Genomic DNA, 12,744 nt, shown 5'->3' with positions numbered 1-12,744 from the left:
AGCTTACTGTAAAGTTATACAAGCTCAAGATGCTCCTGATGCAAAAGAGAACTAAAACACTTTATTTATCTTTTATCAAACATTACTCCAACAAGGGGGTGCGGATGGCCTTGTGGTTAGTGTGCATGCACCATGTGCGGAGGCTGTAGTCCTCCAAGCGGGCGGCCTGGGCTTGAATCTGACCTGTGCCTCCTTTCCCGCTTACATTCCCCCACTCTCTCTCTCTCTCTCCCTGATTTCTGACTCTATCCACTGTCCTATCTCTGAAATAACGGCATAAAAAACCTCCCTAAAAAAACTTTAAAAAACCAAACATTCTCCAATTCTCCAAACAAACATTTTTCCAATTCATTTCATGGTTCTGAAATTCCCTTGCTTTCTCTCCGTCAGAAGTTCCTCTTTCTGTCCAAAAAAAGCAGAAATGCAGACACATGAAGTCGTGTCAGAGCTCAGGGCAGTTTCTCCTCGTCCACTCTTCCAGTTTGACTCAGCCGGGCTCAGAGGAAGTGCACGCTCGGTTCAGAGGAGCTCAGGGAGACGACAGCTGTTTCCAAACACTGGCTGAGAATCAGCCGGCTCCGGGCCCGATGATATCATGGCATTTCTTACACAAAATGTGAGCCAACGTTTTAACGTCCAATATTCCATCTGCTGCAGCAGAATGGAGAACTTAGTTTGCTGAACTTAAGGATTCAAATAAAGTGAATAAAAAAATCAGAATTCTTCTAGTGCATATTTAGCTTAAAGGATAAATAAGGTCATATTGAATCCATCTTTTATCCTTCTGGTAAGAAAACCCTCAGGAGTGAAGGGCATCTATTCTCCTCGCACCACAAGCATGTCGATTTAAAAGGACTTCTTATAAACGGTGGCGTTACGGTCTGCACAGGAGAGCATATCTGGAAGTCTGTATTTTAAAACGTTGTCACAATTCTAGAAAAAAAGCGATACCTAGTCGAATACCGTGGCAACAACAAGTAGAAGTCCTGGTCACACAATATTTGGTAATTTCTTGTTTTTAATGAACACAAACTGCTCTCTTTCTTTCCCCCTCCTGGTTAAAAAAATATGCCAGCAGAAGAAGAGCATGTGGTACCTGAAAGTATCCAAACATTGAATATTCAACAACCTTACTCTGTACATTGTGTTTGCATCCTGCAGATCCCATGAGGTCACATGAGGTGGTGCGCTCCTCAGCCGGGCACGATAATCTTAGTAATATCCTGCAGTATGTGATGTGCGTGTTATTTTCATATCTTGTAGTGTGTGCATGCTTGAGATTATGGAGAAGAATTCTCATGTTTGTGAAGCTACCACATTTATAAGTCAGGTAGGCTTTTAAAACTCCTGAAGTCTGAGCCAGGCTCAACGGGTTGAGGATGCAAGATGAGAAGCGTCTCAGCTTCCTTACGCAGAATGATTTTGATCGATTACACAACTGTCAGACTCTGCTCTGTTGTCATAGCAACATGCCTTTACTTTGTCCCCATACAAACATTGCTGTTATTGTTCCTTAGTTACAAAACGAGCAGAAAGTCACATCATGTCACTTCCTCCTGTTGAGGAATGAGTCCTTAGAAACTCGTCTAACACCTGCTGCTGCTGCTGCATGAACCTCCTCTGCAGTAAACCCAGCGCTCTGTCACTCACTGGACCGTGTGTGTGTGTGTGTGTGTGTGTGTGTGTGTGTGTGTGTAAAGCATCTGCCTGCTTAGAGTGACCTCACCCCCTGAGGTGGACATGAGGCCAAATTTCATCATGTAAGATCCATTTTAAGTCATTTTAGTCGTCAGTTTTTTTTCTGTAAATAACACAGACTGCAGGGAGGAGTATTTCATCTTTTTACTTTTTCAGTCAGAGATGTTTCCTCTGGTCAGGTTAACTCAGCTGTTTCAGTACAATTCCACGCTCGAGGAGGTCCCTCATACTGTCAGAGAGGTCAGAGATCAGTCAGTGTGATAATGATAATGGAGACGTTAATGGCTGTGTAATTTTAAAGGAACGCACGAGGCAGTAATGATAATCACCTCCATGAGAGCTAAAGCTGCCTGTCAGTCCTCCTCAGAGTGAGTCTGGACTCATCTGTAATGATGATGGAAGATGTCATCGCCGGAGAATCAGGACAAAGGTGGCTGTTTGTAGAAGTCTCTACACAAAAGGATGAATATATGAATATGTTACTGTCCATTTAGGCAGTGCTCTTAATGTTTTGATTCAACTTTATACAAAAATGTAAAAATTTTACAACACAAACTGCGGCGAACATCCCAACAACTTACCTAGATTCTGTGTCTCCCTGTTAAGGCTCAGCGTCCGTTAGAGAAGCAGACATTAACTCCCTCGTTACCGCCGCCGTGTTTGTTGTTGCTGATACGTCACTTGGCTGAGGATGCGCCGGCTCAGGTAGTAGTATTTTGCACCAGGCTGTAAACGTGCTTATTCCTGCAGTAAAGTTGGAAATTCAAACATAGGGCTCTATGGGGATCGACTCACTGCTGGAGACAGCCTCTAGTGGCTGCTTAAGGAGCTGCATATACATTTTCCAGCACGGGTTAAAGCTTCATTTCAGGCCAGAACTCTAGAAAAATGTAATCTTCTGCTTGACTTTGAGCCAAATGTAAATGTGGACTAGAAGAAAACAAAAAACACTTTTCTGCACATACATCAAGATGTCAAACAAGCACAGACATGCTCAGACACACACACCGACCTCTCTGCCCACACACATGCATACATTTAGTCTATGCAGACATCTGGCCTCCAGTGATGATGAAGATGAAGCAGAAAGCTGAACCTGATATTTGACTCTGTGTATTTCTGACTCTTTGTGATGTGGACAAACATCTGTGTGTCTCTGCCCAGAGTATTCATAGAACCACCACTTCAACACTGAACAAGTAGCATGATGTATGGACTGACACACGGCCGCAGGATGAACTCTGGCTTTCTCAACTAACCTGCTCGTTCCTCTATCCACTAATATATAAAATATATGCAATAGTAGAACAGAGCTGCAAAGTCAGAAACAAAGAAAAATCTGAAACACCTCCAAAAAGTCCAAAACAGAAACTATTAAAAACTGCTGCAAAAAACTACAAAAACATTCAGCCTACGCTACAACTACAGGCGCCTGAGTTGACATGCATCCACTAATTCATTTTACTCTGTTTTCCATCGCGGCAAGCACATTTTGGTTGTTTTCTCGAGAGCTCGGCTCATTTGTCTCAATATGTTGAGATCAGAACGCTGGCTTTCCAACGAGATAACGAGATAATAACAGTCGTGTTTTTGTTTAGGACTTTAACATTTGTTTTGAGGGTTTTTTTTTCTGAACTTGCAGCCTGCTGTATGTGCATGGCTTTCTGCACCATTGTTGTAAGTGTTTCCCAATTTTTACATTTCTATATTTTGTAGGACGTCCTGAAGTCAATCTTTCGTCCTCCTGCAGCGTGTTTTACAGCACGCCATGTGTACGGGTCTCCTACTTTCCCACACTTGCAGCCCTGTGTGCATACACTCTCTCCACTGCCAAGGCCAACACTTCTACAGGACAGACCCCCACTGCCAAAAAGATGCCCCTTTCTGCCAAGTGGGAAGCTTGTTTTAGAGGGATGGGGATCATGTGTTGTGTCAACACGGTCCCTCCGATCCGTGCCAGCTGCCCGGCGTCCAGCCCAAACCCTCGTAACAGCACACAGAGCAGAGAGGTGTACTGTGAGCGAGACTGTGCCCACAGCTTCCCTCTGCCAACTGTACTGAAGAAACAAGACGGCCGTCTCTGTGCCAGCTTCCTGCCATCACATTAACACAGTCTGGCATGCGCTCACAGTCGGCTGGCTGGATCCACCGACTGGGAACTGCAGCCGTGCACAGCTGTCGGGGGGACTCTCAGCTTGTGGGCTGAGGTTTTCTTTTGAGAGGCTTCAAAACATGAGACTTCAGAGGAGATCAAACCAGAGGCTGCAGCCGAATCAGCACGGATGCAATCAGTAACGGGCTAAAGGAAAGGAGGGGCCTAATGTTCTTTACGTGCAGCTATCGGACAAGTGTGGACAGTACAGACTGACACAGTTTAAAGGACACTTCCAACAGTTCGGCTCATTCAAAGTGCATGAACAGTAAGCCTTTGAAATGTGTTGCGCAATGTCTTTTGAAGTTCTTGAAGTTTCTAAAGCGGTCGTCGGCTCAGAAGAGAGTTCATTCTCTTAAATTACAAGATTGGCCGCTCTCTTTCACGTTACATTATCTTTATTGTTTACACAGAATCTGCAAAATAAGTGCTAAGCAAAGAAAAAAATGGGGCCGTTGAGGGCCTAGCGGTTTAGGTCACACAACCCATGTATGGAGCCTAGTCCTCCAAGTGGGCGGCCATGGGTTCTAGTCCGACCTGTGGCTCCCTTCCCACATCTCATCCCCCACTCTCTCTCTCTCTCCAGATCTCCTACTCTGTCCACTGTCCTCACTGAATAAAGGCATATAAAAACCACATAAATAAAGCTAAAAAAAAACAGTCAAGAAAACATGAAACTCCTGCAAACCAGATCCTGAACATGCCTCGAGTGATGCACGTGTTTTTGCTTCTTCGTTTTGCATTTGATTATTGTTGTGCAAAGTTCAAAATTGTCTTTGCATTTTGTTACTTAACTGTTCTATCAGGAAGCTTGTGTTACAAACTGGTAGCATGGCGTTTAGGTGTTTGCTTTTATCAGGTTGCCTGTCAGTCTGGCTGACTGATTGGTTGAAATGTGGGATTAAAAAAGTCAGGATATGTCCGCTTGACGGCCTAGATTACACATCATTAGGTCTTTTTTTTTATGTGTTTGAGTATTCCTGAAACTCATTGATCGTGCTCTCTGGTCCGTCTGCACCTGCTGCACTGCTGCTCTAGAACCATCATGGAGGCCGGTCTGCCCAGGCTGAGGGGTCGTCTCTGACATTAGACCACTTGAGCCACACCTGCTGCCGGCCCTGTAAGAGGTCACACCCTCCTGTCTCCCTCCGCCGCTGGAAATAGACCCTGTTGCTGCAGAGGTTACATAAGTGTTTGTTTGTTGAGAGGTTGATTAATGAGCACAGAAGGTAGGTGACGTGTTGTATCTATTTCAGTGCGTCTGTGTGTGGCTGTTGCTACATGCATGACTTTTACATTATTAGGAATCTGCTGCATGACGCCTCTACTCCCTCATTCCAAGCACATGATTAATGTAATGACGACGCAGTTAACCGCAAAGTTTGTTGTAGATTCTGTGTTTGTAGCTCTATGTTGGGCTCGCTCCTGCAAAGGCGGCTAAAGATCTGGAGGCAGATCAGCAAAACATTCAAAAATGCGAAGTGTTTTGGACATCTGGGACGTTTTTTGTTTTTGTTTCTTGGAAGAGTCGAACATTTTCAAGGTGACAGCTTTCTCAACATATAAATATGGGCCTCATTTATCGGACTGCTTTACTGCACTAAATGCATCTTTTAGAACCCACAGATTTTAAATGTAGATTCTCCTGGATGTTTTTTAATTGACCACATTTCTCCTTACATCAGGAATGATTTTTGAACTTTATGCTACAGTTAGATCGTCGACGTTCCCCCTTTTGACTTTTCTCTGAAGTTTCCACATTTGTGCCTTAAAAGACCCAAAGAGGACGCATTCTGCAAGCCGAAATAAAAGACCAAAATCTGTGAGAACTGGCATTGAAACAATAATCCCTCTTAGGTCGAGTTTTACTAAATGATTATGCACATTTTCAATCCAAGATGGTATTTATTTTATTATCCTACTTTAACGTGTTAACATCTTTTACTTGCATTTACTTCCATCGTGGCCACTTTTGTTCTTTTTTCCTGCATGCATTGTTTTAATAATCACAATGAGAAGCTCTTTTGGTTGCGTGTTTGTATGAGTGTTCCTTTACAGATTCACTGGAGTTGAACTTCTGATATCTCTCCAGATTAGCAAACAGCAGCTGAACCACAGCTTTGCTAAGAAACCAATTCGTCCTGCAGGGACTCGATAACAGATCAAAGTGCTTTCTGCAAAATATACAAATGTGAAATACGCTGCTGTGTTAAACTTCAGATAAACAAATCCTTACTCTGACCTGCTGAATGGACCTCACAGAGGGCGTCTGTGGTCGCTAAAGCGAAACGAGACTGCACATGAACTTGAGCTCTGTGTTACTGAGACGAGCTGACAGAAGCCCAGAAAAGCAAACGCTCCGGTCCAAAATAAAGAGCGGAGTCGTGTGTTAGTAAAAAGAACATTTCATACTTTAATATTATCTCTGGCTCGGCATTCGCTGTATTAAATACACATATAGCTTTCCAGATTTCTCCAGAGATGATTCAGTTTATTCCAGTTAATCTGAACGTCCTGTTAATAAGGCAAATAGAATTATTATTTACATAAGATACAAAAATATATTTTACACAAAGAAAAGACAATAAGGAGCTCTATAAAATTACAAATATATTTCTATTATAAAAAGCTTCTTTTTTTTTTTAAATACTCTTCCAGCTCAGGGGTTGGAGTGTTGATGTGATCTGACAGTAAAAGTTCCAGTGACTCTCTGCGGCGTTTCATTCACGCCTCCTCACTCCTCGTAATGATTCATGGAGTCCATTGCATCATGCTGTGTCCTCAGGTTTCCTGCTAAGCTAAATTTGGCCCTCTTCGCTGCCCTTACAGCCCCAGTATCCAGGTGGTTGAAGTGAGTAGATGGCTGACGGGTTAAATTTAGGAGCTGGTGCCGTGGTGGAGCTGCTTGGACGCCGCTGGGATCCAGCTGTATCCTGTTGGGTGGTTTTGGGTGTAGGAGCCGGGCGTATGCTGCTCGGGGGGGGGGGGGGGGGGGGTCCAAACATTCACTCCCTCCTTCCCTCGTGTGGCTGCACTCCAAGACGACTCTGAGCCTCCTCGTCACATGCCTGAGAACAGAGACAGACAGACCTGATTAGAACCGGACTCTCTGGCTCCTCGGCTCTATTCTCAGAGCGGCGGGCTGCTCGCTTTTTACGGGCAGGGCATCGTAAACAACGGTGGCCCCCTAATAAACACACCATTCAGCAGAGCCAACAGGAGGCTGGCCGACTTCCCGCCCAGGCTCACTGAATGTCCAGTTTCTTTTACAGACGGTCTGTGAAAGACGGACATTCAGCGGCGGAACAGGGGCGAGGGCCGAGGGAAGGAAAAAACATCCACACAACTCCCACTCCGGTCTCATTCCATTCCTGACATTTACAGTGGGAATTCACGCAGCGGCACACATTCCTCAAACTCTGAAGCAAGTTCAAACACTCACAATCCCCAAAGTACAGAAGTCAAACACAAATGAGCCGTGTGTGTCTGTTATCAATGACATTTTGCAAGTTAAATGACGCCCTTTTTTGCTTTAATCTCCTCATGTGCATAAGCAAACATACATATCTATAAATATGCAGAGGAGGAAAAGTGAACACTTTCTTTACCCAAGTAGAAGAACAGATACTTCTGTAGAGGCAGGCGTACTTATCGGACTTGTTTACTGCAGTGCACATGTTGCAGAGGCGGCTCTGATACGTCCTCATATCTCAAAGTAAAAGTTTCCCTCTGAAGGACATTTATACCGCTGTTTTTTTAAGTTATATTTTTGGGCTATTTTTGCCTTTATTAGTCAGGACAGCTGAAGAGAGACAGCTCACCTCATTTTAGAACATGATCAAACTTAAGTCAACCTGACTTTGAGTGTGACTAACACGTTTTTCAATGTGCAAATCAGAGAGATAGAAAGTGTTGCGCTGCTCTGAATACGACGCCAAGCTCAAACTCTTGTGAAGTTTATTCCTGTCGTGTTTGACGCGCACAGATGGATGCACAAAGAGCGCAGCTTTTCTGTTTGTGCCACGTCCGTTTAAAAAGGGTTAAATCCCTCTTGGTGTTGGTAAAGGTTCAAAAAAATAATCAGGATTATTCCCCTTAAGAGTATAACATCTAAAGTAACGAGCCTGTTGTCAAAATATAATTAGTAGAAAGAAGATATCTGTAAAAAATAAGTAGAGTAATGAATACTGAAGTCATGTCCAGATACCTGAAAACTATTCCTGAGATACAGTAAGTGCAGGAGCTGACGATGGAGGGCTTTGTGATGTGTGTAATTGCACGGTGTTGGTCCGAGCACTTTCTTGCGAGTTTGATTGACAGGTTCAAAAGGGACACGCTGCCTGAGAGACCTTCATGGTCCACATAACACCACCGCCCCGGCCCCTTCACCCTCCTCCTCCTCCTCCTCCTCACACATCATTGTTTCTAAGAAACCAGAGGGGAGGGGCTGCTGTGTCACTTTATGAGTGGTCGTTAGCATAGCTGACACAGGGAACAAAACGCTTGTGTTAATCCCGGAGTAGCGGGCGGCGCCAGCACGCACGCTAATTCATCAAGAGTTCTGACAGCTCGGCGGCATTAGCACTTACTCTCTAATGTCCTGTCGAGGTCGGCGATGAAGTCCTCCAGCTCTTTAGTGTCGCCCAGTTTGGCTGCAGGGAAAGAAAAAAAGATTCACATTTTCAGACAGAGCAAAACAAATCTTCAGAAACTCGTTTAAAGACCAGAAATAAAGTCTGCGGCTCCATTAGATCATTACACATCTTTGTTTGAGAGCCTGGTATTTGTGCATGACAGGGGTAAAACAAAGATCTGTTACAAAGCAGGGATCAATTCACCGTTATGAGAGACTATTCCTGATGTAAGTTCTTTCACAAAGAGGGCAGACATTTCAAGAGAGACACAGAGACAGACACAATGTGGGTAGAAACTGGCTGAAGCTGGAGCGCAAGAAATCTGTACAAGCAACAACACATCAGAGTGCAGGCGTACTGTTTGGGGACAAGCCGAGCAAATATTAGCTGATGAAGGTTAACGCCTTACTGTTCAGCATCTAAATATGTAATCTTAAAGTCAAAGTTTCTTCACAAGTTTCAATAGAGATATGAAAATATTGTTAGATAGAATTACTCACGTTTTGGTGACATGAGAGGAGGTGAGGAGTTGGTGGGGGAGAGCACGGTGGGGGAGTTGAGCCTCTCGTCACTGAAGCTGAAGCTGTTTCTGTTGAGAGACTCTGCACCTGTCAGACAGAGAGAGAGAGGAGACAAATTCAGACACATTAGATCAGGTAAGTGTCCACCTCTCTGTGTACACACACACAACACAAATCTAAATCTGTGTCAGTGGAGCAGCTTCGGTGTGTAATCATCACATTCTCCTCTAATGACGGCCTTCCTCTCTCCGGCCTGTCACACACATGCATGTGCTTGTGTTTGCACACACAAAAAACACACGCTTTTGACATCGGTGCAAAAACAAAACTCCGGCGCAAAAAAAGCGGACTCACTGTAGCGACACATTTTATGCATTTCCCTTAGAAGTTGAAGATTCAACGTGCAGTCCGTAACTGTAAGTCAGAGACTAGATCTCCAAGGTGGCAGTCAGTGAGATTTATCTCTGACACGTTGAGAGTCTGATACCAGAACAGTGCAGGCTGCAGTTTCTATCTCTTCTGTACGACCCAAGCCTTGAACGGATGGTTACATAAGTGATATAACGACCAGTTTGAGCCTGCCAGGTCATATTATGAACGCCACCACGTTACATATTTTCACTGTCTGTTTGTCTGCAAAGAAATGGAGTCAGAGAGAGATAAAGATGTGGAGACTTTCTGCAGCTGGAGTCCAGGATTTAAGGCTCATTCATTCAGTAAAAAACAGCTTCTCTAAAGCTTGAAGTCTCGGTTTAAGTGGACAACACTGTCCGTTCTGTCTTTGGGATTTTGAAGTGAGTGTGTGAGACAAAAAGTAGATTAGGCCACACTTATAGCTGTCCTCGCCTCTCTCACTCCTCTGCCCAGACCCGCAGCAGATCTTAACAGTGTCTCAGATGTCGACCACTTACCACTCCCCCCCCTCCCCCCCTCCTCTCCCTCTGACCTGTGCCACTCCCAGCACTCAACACTGCACACACAGCGGGAGATAGGAGACACCACACAACGGGGAGCGCCCGGGCACACACACCGCCGCAGCCCTTTTGTGTTTGACTTGGAAATGAAGCCCTGTTGTTTTTACTGTTTTTCATGCACTTTCTATTTTCCTCTATCTCTGCTTCCCGCACTCTCTGGTGGATCTCTCGGGGCTCTGCCCAGTTTTGTGTCATTAATCTGCGCGTCCAACAGTCCGTCCATCCATCAGGCTGCAGGACAATAGAGCGTCCCCGCGTGGGACAGGTCCCTCTTCATTACACTGCCATGGAGAGGACAGAGCTCCTGCAGGAATCTGATCCCCTCCGATCAACACGCTCATTAAGACTGCAGACCTGTTCAAACACCTTCCACCGCTATTAACACAGATGATGAGTACTGCAGGATCTGTAGTGGTAATGTGGTAATGAGGTAAGTCCTACCTGCTGTGATAGCACCCTCGAACCCAAGCGTAACCACAATTCTGTGGTCGAATTCTTGTGCTGACGTTTAAAAAATCTGCATCGAATAAAAATCTACCCATCCAGGTTTGGATAATAAACCACACAAGAGCTGTAATCGTTCAATGCGCTTTTGTTTTTTTGGAAGAAGAATATTCTGCAGTCTAGACTTTTAAAAGTATCCCAGTCCTAATAATCAAATCTTTTCCATCTCTTCCTGGCAGACCGGCTGCGCTCACACGTGTTTGGGAAACTCAAGGGGACGCGAAGCATATTTTTCTTTTTAAAGTCAGCATATGATGCTATCACATTTATGCAGCCTGAGGCCACCTCTGCAGCTGACTGAGAGGACTTTGAGAAACACTGTGGGGTAAAATAGCAAATGTATGCTTTTTAAAACTTTAGAGTCACAGCCACGATCCAGAGGCAGGTGTGCCAAAGTATGCAGCAGTAGCTCGATATCACGGCCAAATCTCTGGACTGAGATCAAGGATTTCTCTCTTGCCTTCAGGCAGAGACAGAAGAGAAGCATATGCAGGGATGCATGTGCAACAATCTGCCCTGCTGCCCTCTGATGACACATGATAAGAAACTGCACACAGAGGTGATACAGTGCAGAGGAGGAGGAGGAGGAGGAGGAGAAACACTGACTTAAGATGAGATATAACCTGCATGATTCAAAGTTTATGATAACAAATTTGACTGGCGGTTTTGGCAAAGTAGAGATAACTTTTTAGAACACCAGGCACTGAAAAAAGAGATAAAAATAATTTCTGCAGAGCCTGATCTCCATTCTGGCTCCCCTCTGAAGTCATGGGAGACTATCCCTGTAGTCATCTAGAATCATTTTTCTACGGATCCTGAAAATGTGTCACTGATGTCATGAAATGATCCAAAAGTTTACATTTGACTTTTTTTTCTTTCTTTTTTTTTTTTTTTGCCCCGATGCTCTCTAGTAAAGTTGAATGTCCAGTTAAAGGGTCAAACACTCACTCTCTGAGTCGCTGATGCCGCTGTCGCTGACGCTCGCGCAGCTCCTCCTCTTCACCGTCTTCAGGTGCTCGTCGTACCTGAAGTGACGCTTCTCCACCGGCGACGTGAAGTCTTCGATCACCGCGTCGAACTCGCACAGCACGTCGTCCAGGTCCTCCTCGTTGACGAACTTCGCTGCAAGAAAAAAACGGCAGAAATATAACTTAGTGTCAGAAACCTCATAAACTCCATGTTCTAGTATTGGAATCGACTTTTAATCCCGCCAATATTTTTTACATCTCTTAAAATAACCTGTTTATTTTCTAATTGGGATATTGTATAGGCCTATTCTAATATAAACCAGCATAACACGCCTTACTATCTTTCAATAAATAAGTTCCCCCCTCGATAATAAAAATATAGCCTGTAATAAAAGATAAATAAACATTTACCTTGGGCTCTCAGTTTTGGAGACTTCATTATTCCAGTGATTTTAGATTTTCCGGTCCGGAAATAATCTTAGTTTATACTTGAACGTCGCTCAGAGTAAAGTCCAAAACTGTCTTCTACGAGTCTCACTGCAGGTCTTGAACTGACCCTCCGAGTCGAGGACTGGCGCTTTTAAAGGAGCCACGCTCAGAGGGGGGGCGGGGTCAACCCGAGCAGAGCAGAGGAGGGGAGGGGAGGGCAGGAGGTGTGTGTGTGTGTGTGTGTGTGTGTGTGTGTGTGTGTGTGTGTGTGTGTGTGTGTGTGTGTGTGTGTGTGTGTGTGTGTGTGTGTGTGTGTGTGTGTGTGTGTGTGTGTGTGTGTGTGTGTGTTGATCTTAATATTTACAGTCTATTGGTCGTGACCATTAAAAGTCTTCCCGGTTGGGGTTACACTCCGCTGACGTCACTCTGATGTTTGTAAACATCTTGTGTGTCAGTGTCCAGCAGCAGGCAGCAGAGTGTAATACAGATATTTATAATCACGAGCCGGTATGTTCATATTCTATCACTGACAGATCACTCAGGATCAACTCAGGACGCTTTGATTGATTTACTCTTTTCAATTACATCCGGCTTAACATGCATTTATAAGATCCGGGAGTGGTGGAAAGTGAAGAATAGGAACTTTGTTTTTCTTCTACTGCCTTAAATATCAGAGGCCAACGTCGCACTGTTGCTCAAAATATTTTCCTTCAAAATATGTTGCAGTTGACATAAAGATGAAACAACAGCAGGAAAAGACAAACTGGCAAAACCACTAAAGCAACAAAAATACAAATAAATAGAGACTAAATTAATTTGCTTACTATAAATAAATAAATGTATTTTTGAGATCATTCAGGTCCC

At 44.3% G+C, this 12,744-nt stretch overlaps 1 protein-coding gene across 1 annotated transcript; it reads right to left on the bottom strand.

Annotated features, from left to right (window-relative positions):
• Positions 1–6,480: 6,480 nt before the first annotated feature.
• Positions 6,481–12,022, bottom strand: rgcc (regulator of cell cycle). The gene is made up of 5 exons (XM_061053642.1): positions 11,863–12,022; positions 11,432–11,605; positions 8,985–9,092; positions 8,440–8,502; positions 6,481–6,918 (listed from the first exon to the last, which is right to left on the bottom strand). Exons 1-5 carry the CDS (start codon positions 11,888–11,890, stop codon positions 6,911–6,913), a joined length of 381 nt encoding a protein of 126 aa, XP_060909625.1. The 5' UTR covers positions 11,891–12,022; the 3' UTR covers positions 6,481–6,910.
• Between the last annotated feature and the right edge of the window lie 722 nt (positions 12,023–12,744).

Source organism: Labrus mixtus, chromosome 13 (genome assembly GCF_963584025.1).
Source record: "Labrus mixtus chromosome 13, fLabMix1.1, whole genome shotgun sequence".
In the NCBI taxonomy this organism is placed as follows: domain Eukaryota; kingdom Metazoa; phylum Chordata; class Actinopteri; order Labriformes; family Labridae; genus Labrus; species Labrus mixtus.
The sequence above is the reverse complement of the archived record's forward strand: the minus strand, read 5'-3'. Positions and strand labels throughout refer to the sequence as shown.

Bases quoted from the DNA above. Each gene is read 5' to 3' on its own strand.
- rgcc (XM_061053642.1), bottom strand. From the start codon at position 11,890: ATGAAGTCTCCAAAACTGAGAGCCCAAG. The intron at 11,606-11,862 runs GTAAATGTTTAT...TTTTTCTTGCAG, and splicing joins TCCAAAACTGAGAGCCCAAG to CGAAGTTCGTCAACGAGGAG. The intron at 8,503-8,984 runs GTGAGTAATTCT...CTTTCCCTGCAG, and splicing joins TCCTCTCATGTCACCAAAAC to CCAAACTGGGCGACACTAAA.